Source organism: Chanos chanos, chromosome 6 (assembly GCF_902362185.1).
Source record: "Chanos chanos chromosome 6, fChaCha1.1, whole genome shotgun sequence".
NCBI lineage: Eukaryota > Metazoa > Chordata > Actinopteri > Gonorynchiformes > Chanidae > Chanos > Chanos chanos.
This window is the reverse complement of record NC_044500.1, coordinates 7,241,779-7,263,113: the sequence shown is the minus strand read 5'-3', so window position 1 is coordinate 7,263,113 and position 21,335 is coordinate 7,241,779. Positions and strand designations below refer to the sequence as shown.

The following is a 21,335-nucleotide window of genomic DNA, read 5'->3' as shown; positions in this document are numbered from 1 at the left end:
TTTTTTTAAAGGCAGCTGGACTCAGTCAAGACCAACTAGAATATTTGCAGAGACAAGTCCGAGTGCAAATACCGACGAGTCTAAGACAACTCTCTCGTAGCTCCACCTCCTATTCCAATATTGCAATAGCATATGTGTACAAACCAAAAATCTGTATAAAACATAAAGTACGAGACATTTCTTTGATATTCTAAATTACATGAACAAGAAGAGATTTGAACAACGCTATGCTCCATACAATTCATTAAGAGACAAACTACACAAGAAAACGTACATGGGCTCATGTAGTGTCTTCTCTTTGCTGATCACGCCAATAAGCAATGCATTTGAAAACAAGATTATTAAATGTAGCAGAACACAGAAAAATAAAAAAATATCTCATGGGTCCGAGATCTATATATATACACTGTGACAATATTATAGACCATGATCCAGGCTAACTGAGTTGCATTCACCAAAAGTCTGAAATGTTTTCAAACATATAAAATTCAAAGAGAGCTTTTTTGGCTAAAACAAACCCCCTAGACAGCCACTTCCCATGTACTAGCATGCTCCACAATCTGTGTCTGAAAACTTACCACTCAGTGTTGTGGTGAGTGTTTGATACTGCTCACGTTATTTCTCACTCTAATATTATTCAAGAATTTGTTATTAAGAAAAACCTGTGTAATTAACAAAATGTGGTATATTTGAGATCATGTGCATTTCCAAGTTTGTACTCAGGTTGCAGGAGGCAAAAATAAACTTAGCTTTGCAAACTTAAAAAAAAAAACTGTAAAAAAGCAAAGCCTTTCTCTTTAAAAGTAAATCGGTCATGAAGACTACTATGAAACAATCAAAGTATTGTTAGCTAATCAACAAATTTGTAATTTTCCAATTTAACAAGTATCATGTGCTAGCCAGTCAGCTATAGAGGAAGAACAAAATCAGCTTTAATTGAAAATACAGTTGAAGTCAATATGTTTTTGTAGAATATTAAACATATTGAGGGCATTCTCACCGTTCGCACTTTTATCATTGTGAGCATGCTGCTGTTGCTGCATAGATTTAGCAGCATGTTATCTAACTAGTAACTAATGTAATTCACTTCAAGGTAATCAGAAATACATGAATATGTCTATGCTTTGTATTTGTAGCATTAGCTATGTAGATTTATTATGTACATATTATGGTTAAAAACAAAAAACAAAACAAACAAACAAAAAAAATAACCCCAAAGACTCATCCTAGATAAAATGCTTTTCTGGAAAACAACACCATGCATACATATTACCATATAGTTATGTTCACAACTAGTTCTCTTTAAATCCATCCATTCATTTATAGTGGTGATATGGTCTCTATTCTGAGAAATGCACAGCAACATAAAAACTCTTGTGTCTTAGACGACTTATAGTCATATTGCTTCTCTCTGAACCTTTTTTTGCTCTCAGAGTTCAAGTGCAGCTTATGCAGTTCTCTCTGGATTTACGTGAACATATTCTCATATAGTTGCTGAATTGTCACATGTAATGTTGCATGCATGAAGAGTAATATGGAAGAAACTATTATAGAGAAAGGCAGTGCAATGGTTGTATAGTTAGTTAACATTATTTGGTTAAAAAGATACAGATTTTTAAAATAATTTGACAGCAAAAACAACTTTTTTACATGCCTTTCTAATATTCGTCATTCTCATGCCATACATAATAGGATTTAAAAGTGGTTGACACATTAAAAAATAAAGAGAAATAAATGTACGGAGAAAAGCGGGCATTTTTATGTTGTCAAATCTGCTTTGGAACACCTCAAAGAAACATCCCACAGAGAAGTTAAGCAATGACACTATGTGTGGTGCACATGTATTCAAAGCCTTCTGCTTGGTTTCTTTGTTAGAATTCCAACAAATCTTTAAAATTTTGCCATATGAATATAAGATTAGAAACAATGGAAGAGCAGCTGTTGTGAAAGTAACATACAGTCCATAAATATTATTAACAGGAGTAAATGAGCATGCCAGTTTTACCAGCATATAGTTGTCACACCAGACTTTCTCAATAACATTGCCACACAACTGTAATCGTAAATTCAAAGACACGAGGATTGAAAATTGAATAAAACAGTAAAGCCATACCAGCGCAATTAACATACAAACTTTTTTTGAAGTCATAATATGACTGTAATGCAAGGGATGACAAATTGACATATGTCTGTCATAGGACATAACTGCTAAATTTAAATACTCTATTAGGACATACGTATACAGACAAAAAATCTGGGTGAAACAAAAAGTAAGAGAAACTTCATGGATGTTCGAAATGACATTAACTAGCAGAGCTGGAAACAAAGCTGTACTACCATACAATTCATTAACAAACAAACTGCACAAGAACAGATACATTGGCTCATGCAGTGTCCTGTCCATAAAGATCACACCAATAAGCAGTGTATTTGCAAATATTATTACTAGATATAGCAGGGTTATCACAGAAAAATAAAAATATCTAATATGCCCTAAATCCATGTACCCAGACAATATTATTGAGACATGTCTGGTTGCATTCACCATTTTTTTTTTTTGTAAATGACTGAGTCCTGCACTTGTATAAACCAATGCTAATCTGATTGTTCTCACAGATTGTGTTCTGAGCCTGACAAGTAAAACTTATGTCACACTGAAAATAGTCTTGTTATAACCACCAGTATCAACCTGTCTATGCCTTTCTGTAAATCATCTTTACATAATAATAGATTTCCACAAAGTTCTGAGTTACTGTCAGTGAGAGTTATCACAGAGAATTTTCTGCCACTGCATTGTGAAGTATCTCAAAATAAGCAAAATTAAGCACAGATTAAGAGACAGAGAGTTGTTGCTTATGTCCTCTAATATAAGTCCTCTCATACCATCAAAAGCCAGAACTTGTCATTTATGCCATGTATACAAACACAAAAGTCTTGCTTTTGGGCACAGAGGAGACATCTTTATACTTAAGGCTGTAACTATGGAGAGGACCCTCATGACTCCTGGGGCTGGTTACACCAACATGATGAGACTACTGCTTAAGTTAAGGTAAAGTTTGGTACTGCAGAATAAATAAATAAATAAAAAGAATAATAGCTTATGATGAACATATGACGGGCAGATATTCTTACAACGGTATACACTCATCAAATTTCTTGAGAATAACAGGCCTGTACAACAAGAAATCAACAATGATGTTTTTACATATAATAATAATAAGGGTTTAGGATATATACCCACACATGGGGTTTTGCTAACTGGGATACTTTTTTATGGGCAGCTAGGAACCATCAACATTAGTAACACTTTTTTTAATAACACTATATATATATATATATATATATATATATATATATATAATTTTTTCTTTAAATGTACTGGTAGACTGATGAATTTTGTTCGCGATTTGGACTCGAGTCGCACTTAAGTCACACACACAGTGGCTTGCGACTTGACTTGAGACTCGCCCTCAAAAGACTTGAGACTCGACTCAGATTCAAAATTTGGGAATCTGCTTATTTATTTATTTGTTTATTTACTTATTTATTTTGGCACATTAACATTCCCTCCCTTATTACCATGCGTGACTTTACGCATGTGCGCGGCCACAGATTACTGTAAGCTGCAGCAACAACACCGTAACCATGGCGAGCACACCTGCAGCATGGGCATGGCCACAGTTGACTGTATGCTGCAGTAACAACATTATGACCATGGCGAGCACACCTGCAGCTGCTGTGCCATTTGTGATAACCTATGGCTATAATGCCTTCACACAAGGGCCAAACAAAAGAAAGGCTAAATGCAAGGTGTGCGGTATCGAAATAAAGGATGCGACATCAAATTTTATCCGGCACTTCCAAATGCACCCAGATCAGTCAGTCACTTGGTAATGTGAAAGACGTTAGCATTAACATTAACATTAGCACCTATGGACGGCTAGCAAACATGTTAGCTCAGCATCTATCATTAACTTGTTACTAGCTTTGCAGCTAAGGGAGGTTAACTTGATTTGAGACTGGCGTTCGCTGAATATTTTGAAAAGATGAGTGAATGTTGTAATATGCAGTTACTAACTTTTTTCTTTTTTCATGTTGCAGTGCAGTAGCCTTCTTAAAGTGATCGTGTACCCAACAACTAATCAATGCTGACAATGTATGCTAATAGATAAAGGAATGATGATAATGCAGTACATGCTTTGAATTTCTTAGATATAGCCAGTGCTGCAAGCAGACCGGATGGCATGCAGCAGATGATGGAACACTCATTACAACCATAAGAGACTTGAGACTTCACTTGGACTTGTGACCAAAGACTTGAGACTTGACTTGGATGTGCAAAAAATGACTCATGAGCATCTCTGATGGATAGATAGATAGATAGATAGATAGATAGATAGACAGATAGATAGATAGATAGATAGATAGATAGATAGATAGATAGATAGATAGACAGATAGATAGATAGATAGAACTGGAAAAAGGTACTCATCTCGTTAAGACCAAGTTAGTCTGAAAAATGAGGGGCCCTCCCATTAGTATAATCCCAATGTCAGCAAACCCTATAAATAAAGCAGCATCTGGACATATTCTAATTCACACAGCCTCTGATGGAGAGAACTGTACTTGCTTAGCAGTTTAGAAATTACAGATTGTACTGCAAGGTATACAACTGCTGAACTGTCACATGGTCACATGTCACAGGACTGAAAAACCACCTCCTACCATCAAGATTAACTAAGGTATACTGGTGCAATATAATTCCATGGTTTGTTAAAGAACCTACGTTAGTTCTTCATATTAAATGCATTTCATTTTCCAAAGGTTATTCAGTTGCAAACACCAGCACTGTATTTCAGGGACCCCAGGAATGATGACTGCTAGCTACTTTTACTTAAAACACAGCTACATGGTGTAATATGTGTCTCTGTCATTTTCTTTTCTTTCTTTTTCTTTTCAGAAAAATTGGACAATGTGTAATATTTCCTTCATACTGGATGGATATAGAGGAATATATGACCAAAGATATATTTTCATTGTCGTGATGGGTTTATTTTATCCTATTATGATTGTTGCTAACATGTTAATCATTTACATTATATGTGTTGAGAGGAGTCTTCACAAGCCAATGTATATCTTCATATGTAACTTGGCATGCATTAACTTATATGGTGGTTCAGGTTTAACGCCATTTATCTTGACTAACATTGTTAATGAGAAACATGTGATAACGTGGACAGCTTGTTTAATTCAGATTTTCTCTCTGCACACTTATGGTGGATGTGAAATAACAAATTTAATGGTTATGGCATATGATCGGTATATTTCTATTTGTTTTCCACTTACCTATGAAAAAACTATGACCTCTTCAAAAGTGACGATTTGTATTGCACTGACATGGTTGGTGCCAATTGTTAGATGCACCATCACTCTCAACATAACAGCAAATCTGGAAATGTGTGGAACCATCATTGAAAAGGTTTATTGTGATAACTACTCAGTTGTCAAGTTGGCATGCTCCTATTCATTAGTGAATAACATATACAGTGCTACTGTGACTGTCCTGGCTGTAGTGCTTCCATTTTTCATTATTTTTTACTCTTATATAAGAATAATAGTAATCAGTCTAAAACTGTCTAAAAGCAGACAAGCTAAAGTCATGAATACGTGCACTCCACACCTTGTTGCAATGTCCAATTTTACAATTGGTTGTTGTTTTGAACTTTACCAAAGCAGATTTGACATGAGTCATCTGCCATACTCAGTTCGTGTTTTTCTTTCTCTTTATTTCCTGATCCTGTCACCTCTTGTGAATCCACTTGTATACGGCATCAGAACTAAAAAAATTAATGAAGCCATGAGGAAAAGAATTAGTCATATTATACATTAAATGTGTTCAATTATAACAATACTATAATAAAATAACTGATATGTTTCACACTGGAAGATGAAATGAATATTTGATTTTTCCCCCTCTGTGTTTGACAGTGTCAAACTGAGATGTTTAAAACACTGGGGATATTGGGGGGCTTTAGTTTCACACTAATGCAGTGTGCTCTATAACAGATCTCTAGCAACTTTTCAAGTTCCTTTTACATATTGCAAATTTTGTATTGTGAAGGAGTAGCTTAGCATATTGTAACTGAAAAGTAAAAGTAAATTCTAGAATAAAGAGTGAACACATCTGTAAGCACCATATTTGATGATCAATGAGATATTGCCAGCTCGACACAGCTGAATCATTTGACAAGAAGAAGTGCATCACATGGTCACATTTTTATTGTGTATTTTTTTTTCCTTCCTAGTACATGACCAAAGAGTTACATTTGTGCTTGTGATAATTTTGACCTGTTCATTCATTCATTTTTAATACTATGATTTTTTATGTCATTTGTGTTTATCATGTTTTTTTAACAAGGTTTTATATATATATATATATATATATATATATATATGCAACTTATGCAACTGTATTTGTGACGCTTTTGGTTCAGGACGATTTATTGCTTTAAGCATTTCTCATTGCTTTCATTTGACTGATGGTATTTTGGAGATTTAGCATTACTCCGTCTTTAAGTGCAAGCCTGAAAATGTGTGAAACTGAAAATAACTGAAAAAGCATATTGTGATACTACATCTGTCAATCATTTTGTATGAAGGCACGCCTGGTTAGGCCATCATCCCTGTACCATGGGATCTGCAACAGTGGCTTCATGACCACAGAGTAAATCAAGATGAACTAATAATAATGGCAATGGCAATTAGCAGGTTGAGGGTGCTAACTGTCCTTCTGCCTTCATCCATGGAGGATTGAAGGTCTAGTGTGTGAAAGTCCTTCTGAGGGCAAATGTAAATGGCTCATATGGGAATAATATGTTTTTGGTGGAGTAATTATCTGTTGCTGAGTGACCAACGACTGGGAAAAGTAAGAATAATGCTTTCTTACCATGTCCATTTGGTTAGAATTTACAGAGGTAATTCCCTCAAAGTTCTGAGGTTTTGACCTTCTTATCATGATGTTGTAGAGGAAACACTGGGTGTGTTGTTCATTTTTACCCTGATCAAAAACTTAATGATTTGTTTTTAGATATCAAGGTTGCACATATGTTGACCTTACCTGCCCTAGAATCCCTTCAACAGCCAATAAACATTGTCATGTTGCATCATACTCTGTGTAATCATCACACATTATTATGGCATGCTGTTATACAGTCTTTCAAAATAAAAGGCAAAACATTTGAAGACACACTTAGGCATGAACAGGATCATATTGTTTTTCAGATACTTCAGCTAACATGAACATGAAGCTATTTAATTTCCCCTTGATTTAAAGTAAATTATTAGAGCGAGCGAGCGGGTGAGAGAGAGAGGGAGGGAGAGAGACAGAGAGAGGGGACACAATCTCAGAGAACAAAAAAGGATGATATAACAAAAATGATTACAATAATGTATTATGACTTGTTACAAACAACTTAATTAAAAAAAAGTGTATTTACTCGGCTGCCACACCAGTGGGACTTAATTAAAATGTTCCAGACCTGTAGAATATCTAATGTCATCCCTCTGAGACATGTGGTGGACACAGTGTCCTGTGGGATACAAGGCCTACGGACTAATGACCCATCTTAAACATGTTTATCACAGCTCAGTTACATCATTACAAACACTTCAATATTCCCTGCAGAGTGAATGTGCACTACAATGTCAAAGCCTTGTGTTTTAGGTCTTCACATTTCTACCGTAGAAGATTTCTTCTAGTCTCTTCAGTGACTTTATATGTTTTTTTTTAAAAAAAAAAACCTGCATCACTGTGACCTTTGACATGGAGAATCATTTTAAGTTGCCTTGGATAAGAATGTCAGCTCAATTAATAAGAGCAATATAAATGTATCGAGTATCAAAAATGACTGCACTGCAACTTAAGGTTCTCATCATCCCTTAGTTACTGAGAAAAAAAAAACATGTATTTTTCGTACAGATGGGGATATTTAATTGCCAGCATTGATAACCCTCTATTCTTGATATTTAAAAGCATGCTTCATGGTCCAAAACAACAGAACACTAGTTGTAACAAAAAAATGAATAGAAGAGATTTTCTGCATTGATCATTAATTACCTCCTGACTGTGCATTGAACAGGAAACATCAACTGGCAGTGATACGTGCATTTTCAGTACAGTCACACTGACCTTTCTTTAATACTAGTTTCCTGTCAATCCAAACGTGTTCTATGTAGTTCATTTTTAATGATATTCTTTTTAATGTATGTGCTTAAATTCCTTGACTGAGGAGATGGAGTGTTATTGTGTTGAACAAAACAGCCAAAGATCAGTTAGGTGTTTTGATCTTTTGATGTGTGCATATTTAATATCTTATGATCAATTGTTGAACATCTAATCTGAAGTTTGACCACTCGTGGAAGAGGACAGTAGAAATGGATCTGCAAAGTACAGTACTCTACTAGATAAACTGTTACAACAGAACAAGTGACATAAGCATACACTGACATATAGGACATATTTCTCTAAAAATATTCACTTAAATTAGATACCAGAACACATTTAATGTGATTTCAGTGCCCTCTAAATCTTGTCTAAATGTTCACATCATCTTATGTGCTTTGCTGAGGAAATATTTGGGTGAACTTTGAGGCCTGCTGATGAGAACTTGATGTCATCTCTCCAATTATATACTTAGATATTTGGCTAGATTTGTCTTGTTCCTCATCTAGCACTCTGGCTTACATTCCCTGTCCTAAACTAACTCCAAAACAGATGACTCCATTTCCTATACTACACTCTGATGATGTAATGTTTAGAGGAGCAATTAAGAGTGCTCTTGAGCAGTTTAATTTCCTGTGTCATTGCTCTGTAAGGTTTAAACTGGTGCTCCCTACACAGCACACTATTTGAACTTGCATTCTGCTGTTAACCAGCCATTCTTATGCAGCTGATGGAAACCGCATTAGTTTATTTGCAGGGCACAGACACAGATATTTTGGGGGGCAGGTGCTCAAGTGTAAAAAGGGCAGCCCTCTCATAGTTATATAAAAAAAATAAAAAAATACAGTAGCACATCTTTTACTTACTTACATACTTACATATTTATTTCAATACCCATACTCATGCAGGTGTTTAATACTCAACAGATTTCTACAAAATTATCAATTCACACAGAGACAATGGTCTTTAGCATTTACTATTTCTACATTTATCACAAGGGCAGGCAACAGCAAAGAAAACAATGGCACATTGGGCATGCTTTAGTGGGTAAGACAGTAAACCTCATCAGACTGTAACTGTCAGAGGCCCAGTTTCAAGTACCCTACATAGCTTTTTCTGCAGACAAATTTTAATGGGCTAATTGTCATTTGCCAATGTTTTAATAATATTTAAGGCAAATACATGATATAGATTACTGCAGCTGTTGTAATGTAGACCAACTTTATATAAGGTTAGCTCAACTATAATGCTGACAAAATACAAATATTCAGCTAAAGTAGCTTCATGAACCACCTTGTGTAGTTAAATTAAACTGTGGACCTATAATAAGATATCAATAAAATTAGAAGAAAAGTTAAATTTTCAAATCTGAACTTGTAAAGGCCCTGGACTATTGAATTGAAAAGACAATAAGTTGGCTTGCCTACAACTACCAGTAAATTTTGTGTAAGAATTGATAATTTACTAAGCTGTATCTTAAAGCTTTCGTTAATCAGTATGAGCATGTAAACAGTGGATGAATCATATTGCCTATTTGCACATTTTCTTGTGACGGGTGACAGGTCGGCTAACGTTTCTGATATCCAAATATGACTGCATAGACTATTAACCACATAATGCATATTTATATGTTTTAGGGGTTCACTCGTTTTCACTGATGAAGCTATTTTACGCCAAACTATTGGTTGTTCTTAAACTTAATGGTGGGCTAATGCCTGAGTTAGCCTGGCTGTATTGGGATATTTTAATAGTGGTTTAATTTCACAACAGTGACAAACAGTGACGAGACTTAGGGCAAACACTATCGGTACCTGGCTGTGGTCAGCGAGACGTGGATGTTGCTGTGCAAGGCACTCGATTTTCGTGCGTTAACTGTGGTGGCTGTGATAAGTGAGTCGAAGAGGGAGGGGCAGGGGCTCGTATGGTCTCGCAGAATTAGAACTCAAATGTAATTGTCTGCCGTTACAATACACTTTTAATTAAGAATTGATGCCATGAATTGCGCCAAATTTAAATATAAATTTAGAAAAAGAAATAGAAAAAAAATGTCTTGCAAAAAGGGCACTTATCTAGTCTTAGGCCAAAAGGGCGGGTGCTTGAGCACCACCTGGGATCTATCTGTGCACGTGCCTGTTTATTTGAGTGCAGATGTTTAAAAAAGAAAAAACTTCTGTTGAGTCGCAACTGAAATACAATACATTCAGCATTCTTGAAAATTCAGTATGACTTAGCACTTTGGTCCATTTTAGTCTTTCTGATCATTGTTTTTGAGGATGTGAAAAGTGAGCATGACATGATAATGATGATCCAGGATACATCTAAATTAACATCTGGGCCTGCTGGATTTCATTAAAATATCTCAGTTCACCTTGAGCAATAAGCACATTCAAAGACTAAAATTGATTTTACCAGAATGTGATATAGGCCATGTTACATTGTCCTGAAATGTACAGTGTGAAGCAGATTGGGTCATACCGTATTCTCAACCACTAAATATGTATTTCATGTACAAAATTTACGCTCAGTGTCACAAATTGCATCAATTCATTTAAACAACATAATTAGCAAAATGATAACATTGCTAGAAAACAGTTATGACAATCTGTGCACATATGTAAAATTGACTGCTTCTTTTTTAGCTTTATCACACAAACTTGGCTCTCACAGTGACATGCAAATACAGATAAATGTTTTCTTATATATAAGATAAGATAATTCTTTTTCTTTCAATCAACTGAAAAACCCCAGTACTGTATGTTATGAGAAGATTAACTTGAATTCAGCCCAAAGAAAGTATGATGGATGGAATAAGAAGAGTGAATGCTTCTATTGTATGCTAGCATATGTCTCAAAAATCCTGGCTGTTATGCCCCTACATAAACATTTGTGCTCATTTTGAGCAAAAGAGTTTCTTAATCCTACATAAAATCTCTTGCAGTTTTATTCCATAGATAACTGGATTGAACAGGGGGGGAATCACTAAAAATTCTATGGATGTAATGATCTGGACAACGTGGGGTATATCTGATTGTAGTCTGTTGTTAATAATTTCAAATATACAGTTGACTGAGAAGTTAACGAATATTAAAAGGTGTGGCAAACATGTCTGTAAAGCTTTCTTCTGAAAATCTTTTGAGCTCTTTAAACAAATTGCAAGTATCTTAATGTAGGAGAAAATGATGAATATCACTGCTGGGAACACGGCTATGATTAAAATTGCCACACCATAGTAGTTGTTTGCGGATGTGTCTCCACAGCTTAACTTGACAACTGAATAATTATCGCAATAAATTCTGTTTAGTCTAAATTTACACAGTTTTAGCCTGAATGTTAATATTGCCATTACAGACATTTCACTTGCAGGGAGAAGCCATGAAAAAAATATCATCTTTTTCACAGTGGACATTTTGACAAGCGTCGCATATTGTAGTGGTTTAGTGATAGAAACGTACCTGTCATAGGCCATTGCTGATAACAGTAAGAATTCTGAAGCACCATATGTATAAATTAAAAATGCCTGGACTAGACAAGCTGGATAAGAGATTACCTGACTGTCCGAAAGAAAATCACTCAGTAGTTTTGGGTAAAGTGCAGTAGTTCCAAAAATAGCATTGAAAAACAAAGCAGCAATGAATATGTACATTGGCTCATGAAGACTCTGATTTGTATATATGAGCCAAATGATAACAGTATTACAACAAAATATAAGTATGTACACTGTGAGTGTAATACTAAAATAAATATATTTGTACTTCTGTAATTCAATATGTCCTTCAAGAGTGAGGTATGTAATGTTGGTTATATAATCCATAGGTTGTGAGGGCCAGACAAATTTCAAACAATAATGTAAGTCAATCAGAAATATAAATTCATATTTTGGGTATTCATAATCTGTAAATCAACCATTCCATGGAATGTCCACTAGCTTTGACAACAGAAATGAACACTAAAATTTAGCCTATCCTTTAACTACATGCAAATAGCATACTGAGTGAGATAGAGTGTTCCTGCCTTTATATATTCTAGAATGCCACAGTAGCTCTCCGATGGGAATTCTCTGGCAACAGCTGTATCTAAAATTTGCATTTCAAAATAAATAAATAAATAAATAAAGGGATTAGTATCAAAATGTTCAAGAATTAATACATTCTACCCCTGAACCACGAACTAAAGCAGTAATTTTAAAGTTCTTATAGCTTGTTTTGCAAACAGTTTACAGCAGGGCCATGACCGTAATACACAACATGATAACCGCACCCCATTGTTAGCATTTCTTGTGCTATTCAGCAACAGCCAGTCAAGAATGACAGTGCAAAAGAATCACCTGCATTGGAGTCAAAAATAGTTCAACTTTTAGTGAAAGATGCAGTGAAGCACTGCTTGTCAATGCCTGTTTTCTCTGAGACAGCCAATCATAAGAGGAAGCAAGATTTACTTTGACAGAATGGGCGGTGTTTTATCAGTTGTCCCAAATAAATTAGATGAATCCCTGGATGATTATTGTACTTGACAGGTTTGTTATTTTATTGGACATTATATTTTATTGGTAATATCAGAGAAATAGGTATGTTAGCATCCTACTCAACGTAAGACCTCTGAAAAAATATTTTTTTATCGCGAGCTCATGAAGTTCAAACTCATTTCATCTCATTTTCCACCGCTTATCCATGACAAGGTCAAGGTGGTAGCAGGCTGAGGAGGGCAGCCCAGATGTTCCTTTCCCCAGCCACATCCACCAGCTCCTCCCAGGGGATCCCAAAATGTTCCCAGGCCAGCCAAGATATATAATCCTCCCAGCGTGTTCTGTGTCTGCCCTGAGGTCTCCTCCCAGTGGTTGTGCTTGGAACACCACCACAGGGAGGTGCACAGGAGGCACCTTGACAACATGCCCGAACCAGCTGAAGTTGCTCCTTTCAGTGCGCAGGAGCAGTGGCTCCTCTCCGAGCTCTTCCCAGATGTCTGACCTCCTCATCCTGTCCCTAAGGGTGCGCCGAGAAAATCCTGCGGAATACAAGCACCACTTGTATCTGTGATCTCATTCTTTCGGTCACTACCCAGAGCTCATGACCATAGATGAGGGTTGAAAACAAAGATTGACTGGTAAATTGAGAGCTTTGCCTTCTGGCTCAACTCCCTCTTCACCAAGACGGTCTGGTACAACGAATGCATGACTGACGTCGCTGCCCTGATCTGCCTGTCAATCTCCTGCTCCATTTTACCCTCATTAGTGAAGAAGACCCCGAGATACTTGAGCTCCTCCACTTGAGGCAGTAGCTCACTCCCAACTCAGAGGGGGCAGGCCACCTTTTCTGGCATAGGACCATGGCCTTGGACTTGGAGGTGCTGATCCTCTTCCCGTCCACTTCACACTCGGCTGCACCGCCCCAATGTGTGCTGGAGTTCACTGCTTGATTAGGCCAAGTGCTTCATCATTTGCGAAGAGCAGAGACGCAATCCTGACGTCACCAAACTGGACACCCTGTGCCCGCCAACTGCGCCTTGAAATCCTGTCCATGAAAATCACAAATAGAATTGAAGACAAGGTACGGTCCTGGCGGAGTCCAACAACCACTGGGAACGAGCTTGACTTAGTGCCAGCAATGCGGACACAGCTCACACTGCGGTTATACAGGGACTGTATGGCTCACAGCAGTGAGCCTGGCACCCCATACTCCCGCAACACCCCCCACAGGACACTTCAAGGAACACGCTCGTAAGCCTTGTCCAGATCCACAAAACACATGTAGACTGGGTTGGCAAAGTGCCATGATCCCTCCAGGATGAGTGCAAGGGTGAAGAGCTGGTCCACTGTTCCATGGCCAGGGAGAGAATCTGTCTCCTTTCCAGCACCCTGGAGCAAGCTTTCCCAGGGAGGCTGATCAGTGACATACCCCAACAATTGGAGTACACTCTCCGGTCCCCCTTTTTAAAAATGTGAACCACCACCCCTGTCTACCACTCCACAGGCCCTGTCCCCAACCTCCACGCAACATTGAAAAGATGTGTCAGCCATGACAGCCCAACAACATCCAGAGCCTTCAGCATTTCAGGGCAGATATCATCTACTCCTGGTGCCTTGCCATTGCAGAGTTTCCTAACTGCCTCAGTGACCTCTGCCAGGGAGATGGGTGATGACCCCCCAGAATCCTCCAACCCTGCCATCTCTGCGGAGGGCATGTCAGTCAGGTTTAGGAGCTCCTCAAAGTGTTCCTTCCACCGCCCAACCAAATTCTCAGTCAAGGTCAGAACCTCCCCTTCCCTGCTGAGAACAGCCTGGATGAGGCCCTGCCTGCCCCTCCTGAATCGCCTCACCGTTTGGCAGACCCTCTTTGAGGACAGCTGAAAGTCCTTCTCCATGGCCTCCTCGAACTCCTCCCATAACCAAGTTTTTGCTTCAACGACCGACATCGCTGTAGCCCTTTTGGCCTCCCAATACCTCTCAGCCAATTCCAGAGTCCCCCAAGCTAGCCGAGCCCAGAAGGCCTCCTTCTTCAGCCTGACGGCCTCCCTCACTGATGCCGTCCACCACCGGGTCCTTGGGTTGCCACCACGACAGGCACCAATGACCATCTGGCCACAGCTCAAAGCTGCTGCTTCAACAATGGAGGCTTTGAACGGGGTCCATTCGAACTACATGTCCCCAACCTCCCTTGGGATCAGGGAGAAGCTCCTCTGGAGGTGTGAGTTGAAGACCTTCTGGACAAGGTCCTTAGCCAGATGTTCCCAGTTCACCCTCACTATGTGCTTGGGTGTACCAGTTCTGCCTAGCAGCCTCCCTCTCGATCTGATCCAACTCACCACCAGGTGATGATCAGTTGACAGCTCTGCCCCTCTCTTCACCTGAGTGTCCAGAACATAAGGCCGCAGGACTGATGAGATGACCACAAAGTCGATCATTGACCACTGGCCTAAGGAGCTCTGGTACCAGGTACACTTGAGAGCTGCCTTATGCTCAAACATGGTGTTTGTTATGAACAATCCATGACTCACACAGAAGTCCAACAACAAAGCACCACATGGGTTCAGATCAGGTGGGCCATTCCTCCCAGTCACCCTCCTCCGAGTTTGTCCATCATTGCCAACATGAGTTTTGAAGTCTTCCAGTAGAATTACAGTCCCCAGATGCTGTCTTCACTAGGACACTCCCCAGTACTTCTAGCAAGGCTGGGCACTCCGAGCTGCTGTTCAGCACATATGCCGTCACAACAATCAGAGAATTCCCCCCGTAAACTGAGGTCGCAGTGAGACGAACCTCTCGTTCACCGGGACAAACTCCAACACAGGGGTGCTCAGTCGGGGTTTAACAAGTAACCCCACACCTGCCCGCCACCTCTCACTCTGGGCCACTCCAGTGAAGGATAGAGTTCAGAGCCCATCCAGGAGTTTGGCTCCAGAGATGAGGCTGTGCGTAAAAGTGAGCCCAACTATATCTAGTTGTTATTGCTCGACCTCCCACAGAAGTTCCGGCTCCTTTCCCCCCAGAGAGGTGACATTCCACATACCAAAAGGTAGTTTCTGCACCTTAAGTCCAGTCCACCAAGGCCTCCGTTGCAACCCGCCACCCGTGTGGCATCGTACCTCGCCCCTACTTTTCCACTCACAGGTGGTGAGCCCAGGGTAAGGCAGCCCCACGTGGCTCATTCAGGCCACCAGGCGCTCAACTATGAGCTCTTCTCCCACGCCTGGCTCCAGGAGGGGGCCCTGCTATCCCTATTCTGGGCAAGGTGCCTGTACTTTTGTGGAGACTATTCATAGGGGCTTCATGAATTGCTTTTTGGCTGGCCCCTCACCTGAGGTCTCTCTGCCTTGAGTGACCCTACCAGGAGCTACATGCTCCATACAGCACAGCTCCCAGGGTCACAGGGTCACACAAACCCCTCCACTATGATAAGCTCGCAGTTCCAGGAGGAATTTGACTTTTCAGTTTGAACTTCCCCAGGAGAGAGAGAAAATAAACTCATAAGACAGACTTCAAAGGCTTACTCTGAGATTGAAATATTTTTATTAACTTTTAATCAGTTAATATGGTTAAAGCAAGGGGATTTATTTTGATCAAGAACCTAAAAGATCAGTAACAAGGCCATCATTAGACATTGTGCAACAGTACAAAGTCATTGATTTGATTTATTATGAATCATACAAAAAAACTGAACAAGCAGCGAACTGACATTTTTGTTCTAATGGGGGGGGGGGGGGGGGGGGGGGGGGGGGGGGGGGGGGTCTAAGATCCCCTAACCGTGGTGATCCAAAATAGCGTAGTACAAAATTGCATAATGTACTCTTCTTCAAGACCACAATAATGCAAATTGGACCATGATGGACTTATTGTGCTATCATGGGACCTCATTAAAGCATAATCTCTTATTGAAGTTTGCTCCCCATTGTCCACTGAGAGATTTACTGGACTAGCGTCTGGGATTAAAGGTCTTTAGCTGGAAACATACTAATGATCAGTAACAAAGTTGTTTATGTCTGCTGAGTTACATCATTAAGGGACACATTTGACCACTGTGGGGTATGCCTATGTCAATCTAAATGTTGATCAATGTAGAGTACAAAGTCCAGGCCCTATATTTTCAGGCCTTCTGAATGTTCTGCAGTTTTAAATCAACCCATATTTTAAGTGTATGTGAAAAAAAAAAAAAAATCTCATGAACACAAAACATAAAACAAATATCTTTCAAATAATTCAAATGAAATATTCAAATGAAATAATCCTATCAAAGACCTATGATGCAAAATTAATTGAATATACAACAGTGTTGTAGTCGAGTCACATACCTTGAGTCCAAGTCGAGTCTCAAGTCTCCACTGCTCATGTCCAAGTCCAAGTCCGAGTCCCGGTCAGCAGTGTTCGCGTCTGAGTCCGAGTCCGAATCCCAGTTACTTGAGTCTAAGTCCAAGTCTGTATCAACGTGTCGGAAATAAACGTTATCAAATTAAATCAATCTGGGATAAAGAGGACAGAGAATTTTTTTTCAACCTTTTACACCATAAAGATTTTTAACAACTTCAGGTTTTTACTGATGGACTTCACTTCCAGTGTATGCAAATACAACTGTATGTCAATAAAACAATAACACAACTTGAATATGTTGTAACGGGGGGTTTCTGGAATGACTGTGCCTGTACTGTTTTGTTGGAGCTTCACATAAAATGTTGGAATGTGGTGATAATCTGGGAAGGACAGCAGGATGGAGTCCAAATGACACTCCTTAATAGACTTTCATGGTGAATAACAAAGTACCTCAATCTGTTGATAAAACTTTAGTGAAATAACATAACGTAACTGCAGTAATTGGCTTCTTCAACGGAGATTACAATGATTATATAAGGGGGAAAATGCACTGATTGGTGATGACACAGAGATGGTGGAACTTATTTACTGGGCGATCTGCCTGTCATCATTTCTCTCCTCCATCAAGAACACAGGCAGAACGAAAGCACAACAGGTGGGTCATATTTGCATCAAAGTCCTTAGTCACAAACTGTCGAGTCTGAGTCCAAGTCCAAGTCCTAAACTGTCAAGTCCGAGTTCAGTTCCGAGTGACAATCATGATGACTCAAGTCAAAGTCACCAAAAACGTGATTCGAGTCTGAGTCTACTCCGAGTCCTGGATTCGAGCACTACAACACTGATACATAAACTTACTGAATATGTAAATATGGATGCATATGACAATAGTTGCAAACAAGTAATATCTGAATGTCACAATTTCCAGTGCTAGAAATGGGAATGTTCCCTTCTCTGTTGTCCTAGAGTTTCTGGCCATGGACTTTAGTAGCACAGTTCTCCCCCATTTTATGAACTAATCAACCCTGCAGAACTTTCTGGCTGTTCTTTGGAGCATTCTCAGCATGTGTATTTACATTTTGTCAAATCTTTCTGTAAAGATGTGAAATAATGTATTAATTATGGGAAATATTACAGTTAATTCATTAAGGGAACTTTCAGCTTTCAGCTACTTCAAATGATCAGTGCACGGTCCCATTATTTTGTAATCGAAGGCCATTCAACCAGTGAAGCTAGCTAGTCGATAAATGGAGACCCTGTTCTTTAGAAACACTGTTTATCCACTGATACACAAAAAATATTCATATTACCCTTCTAAATCAATAAAAATACTGAATAAAACACAAATCCCCCTTTCTGACACTAGGCCTGGTAAGGAGTTTGTTTTAGACTGTACAACCTATAACTCACTTTGCAGTAAGGTTATATGACAACATCATGCAGCTGTATAACACCCATACTGCTGCTATTCTGACAGGCAGAATAGCTGAGTAAACTTGGTCCTTTCATCACCATGGAGGTCAGATTTGGGGTTGAGTAAAGCTGAACACAGCTATTTGTAACAATTATTCAGGGAAAAAATATTGCAAGAGTATATATTTTGCATTTTGTACCTTAATAAATGCAAAATATATTTGCACAGTTTTAGCCTGCTTGTTAATATAACCATTATGCCAATTTCAAATGCAGGGAAAACCAAGAAATAAACAACATCTTTTTAACAGTGGACATTTTTACAAGTGTTGCATATTGTAATGGTTTGCTGATAGACACATACCTGTCATAGGCCATTGCTGACAATAGTGTGAACTCTGATACACCATATGTGTATATTAGAAAAGCGCGCAGAGCACTAGCTGGATAAGAGATTATTTGTTTATCAGACAGAAAATCTATTAATAATTCAGGATAAAAAGCAGCTGTGCCAAAAATGGAATTTAAAAATAAAGCAGCTATTAATAGAGTCTTGTTTTTAAATATGAGACAAATAATAAATAAATAAATAAATAAGAATGAGTAAATAGGTGCCCTGTGATGGAATGGCGACCTGTCCAGGGTGTTTCCACGCCTTTTGCCCAAAGAATGCTGGGATAGGCTCCAGCACTCCAGGCGACCTTAATTGGCTTTGAAAATGAGTGAGTGAGTGAGTGAGTGAGTGAGTGAGTGTGAAAGAGTGTGTGAGTAAATGGGCAGTGAGTGCAATGGCAAAATAAACATATTTATACCTCTGCAATCCTGCATGTCCTTCTAAAGTTGTGTATGTAACATTAGCAACATATTCCATATGTTATTTAAGTACAGAAGATAAAAGAAAAATGATCAGCAAGGTGTGTCTACATTTTGAGAATCCCATCTAGGTGATGCAAAAACATTTTAAATACCAAACGGCACTCTTAAAAAAGCATACGTATAAGTATAGAGTAGTCTTTTCATTTCATTGCCATAATAATATTGTGTAATAAGGTAAGAGGTGGGTGCCACTTGTGTATATTTTGTTATTAGATAGTGTAGTATTTTAAGGTGTTTTTCTTTTTATTTCGTTCATTGCTTTGGCACCGTCTGTCTCCCCATTCCTATGTATATTTGTTATTGTAAATATTGTATATATTTGTAAATATCATTGTTTTGTAAATACCATTAATATACTGCACTTTTTTTGTACAGTGCTCCCATGTCAGTGTCTTCTCACCATCACACTGTCCCAAACCAGCACTGGTGGTGGGTTCCTATTTCCCTAAACCATATCCCTGGACACCATTTTCACACCTGGGACGTAACACAAACAAAAAATGTAACCAACGGTTTAAAAGAATCACCTCGGGTCAAGCAGCCTAGTACGACGGAGTATTAGGGCCACATTGAGGGAAAACAATTCGAGATTTTGAGAATAAGGTCGCAATATTACGCGAATAAAGACGTAATTGAGAATAATTCGTAACATTACGAGAACAAAGTCGTAATTTAATCAGAATAAAGTCATAATATTTCAGCAAAAAGTTCTAATACAACAAGAATAAAGTTGTGATTTTATGAGAAAAAAAATCATAATATTACTAGTATAAAATCTCGAGAAAGATTTCGAGAAAAGTAAAATTACAAGAAAAACAAACAAACATATTTTTCATGAAAATATATATTACCAGCAACCAACAAAACAGGCCAGAGGTCAGTCAATGGCAGCCTGAGCCTGCTTCTGGCAACCATTGTTTCTCTCAGGCTTCATGCACAATCTTTTCAAAGTCCTGCTACTTATGATGATGTGGTGCTGATGTGCCAAAGGATTAAAGTATTTCATTATTTGTGAAACCTATACTAAAGTATGACTTCACAAGATGCTCCATGTTTCTCATTTTAACTCAGGCGGCAGGCCGCTCTTCTCATATTTCCCTTCTAAAATAACATGTAGCCTAAAATTACGACTTTATTCTTGTAATATTATGACTTTTTCTCATAAAATTACAAATTTATTCCCGCAATATTATGGCTTTATTCTCGTAACATTATGACCCTATTCTTGAAATCTCAGAATTTTTTTGCTCACTGTGGCCCTAATACTCCATTGTAGACCAGGAGGCTACCGTTGTAACAAACACAAAACCAGAAAGAAAAAAAAAAAAAACAGTGTGGTGTTACATCGCAGGGGTTAGGAGGCCTGCAGAGAAAACCTTCCAGGAGGAGATACAGTCCAAAGAGGCGAAGGTCAAAAATGTTTTTTAATGATAAGCAGAGAAAAGCCGTCAATTGGAGAGTCCCGTGATTGGTTTGTTTATGAGGAGACAAGCCAGACAGTGTTCTGTTCGTTATGTCATCAGCACACTTTGGATGCCAATAAGAGAACTAATAGAACTAACAAGTGGGATTGGGGATGAGAATGGGAGGAGGGATGTCTTTGTTTTTTGTTTAATCTGCCCAACTCATCAAATTTGACCTCCATTAGTGCACAGTTTGTGTGAGAGTGTACACACACACACACACACACACACACACAAACACACACACAATGTGTTTGCATGAGAGAGAGAGCAGGAATGTCAGTATTTTCCTTAAGAATTCAAATATTTACCTAGTGAAATACAGTAGCCTATTTACCTAAGTAATCATGCTTGAATATTGTAGATGTTGTACTATTTCTCACATGCAGTTACACACTGCCTTTTAAAAGAAGAAAGTGGCTGGTCAAAAAATTGAATGGCTGGTAGATTTTGGGATCTACCAGCCACAGTGGCAAGTGGACAAAAAAGTTCATTTCCAGCCTTGCTTGTGCATCATATCAAACTGTGATGAAGGAAGTTATGAAGCTATCATCCCTAATAGTAAGCC

At 38.5% G+C, this 21,335-nt stretch overlaps 3 protein-coding genes across 3 annotated transcripts; 1 reads left to right on the top strand and 2 right to left on the bottom strand.

The window, feature by feature from the left end:
- Window positions 1-1,615: 1,615 nt before the first annotated feature.
- Window positions 1,616-2,548, bottom strand: LOC115814932 (olfactory receptor 142-like). Its single transcript, XM_030777905.1, has one exon. The coding sequence runs from the start codon at window positions 2,546-2,548 to the stop codon at window positions 1,616-1,618; it is 933 nt and encodes a 310-aa protein (XP_030633765.1).
- A 2,424-nt stretch (window positions 2,549-4,972) lies between these two features.
- On the top strand, window positions 4,973-5,890 carry LOC115814931 (olfactory receptor 52L1-like). The gene has a single exon (XM_030777904.1). The coding sequence runs from the start codon at window positions 4,973-4,975 to the stop codon at window positions 5,888-5,890; it is 918 nt and encodes a 305-aa protein (XP_030633764.1).
- A 5,221-nt stretch (window positions 5,891-11,111) lies between these two features.
- Window positions 11,112-12,032, bottom strand: LOC115814930 (olfactory receptor 51E1-like). Its single transcript, XM_030777903.1, has one exon. The coding sequence runs from the start codon at window positions 12,030-12,032 to the stop codon at window positions 11,112-11,114; it is 921 nt and encodes a 306-aa protein (XP_030633763.1).
- Between the last annotated feature and the right edge of the window lie 9,303 nt (window positions 12,033-21,335).

Excerpts from the sequence above, each read along its gene's own strand:
- LOC115814932 (XM_030777905.1), bottom strand. The coding sequence starts at position 2,548 with ATGGTGAATGCAACCAGACATGTCTCAATAATATTGTCTGGGTACATG.
- LOC115814930 (XM_030777903.1), bottom strand. The coding sequence starts at position 12,032 with ATGGATTATATAACCAACATTACATACCTCACTCTTGAAGGACATATT.
- LOC115814931 (XM_030777904.1), top strand. The coding sequence starts at position 4,973 with ATGTGTAATATTTCCTTCATACTGGATGGATATAGAGGAATATATGAC.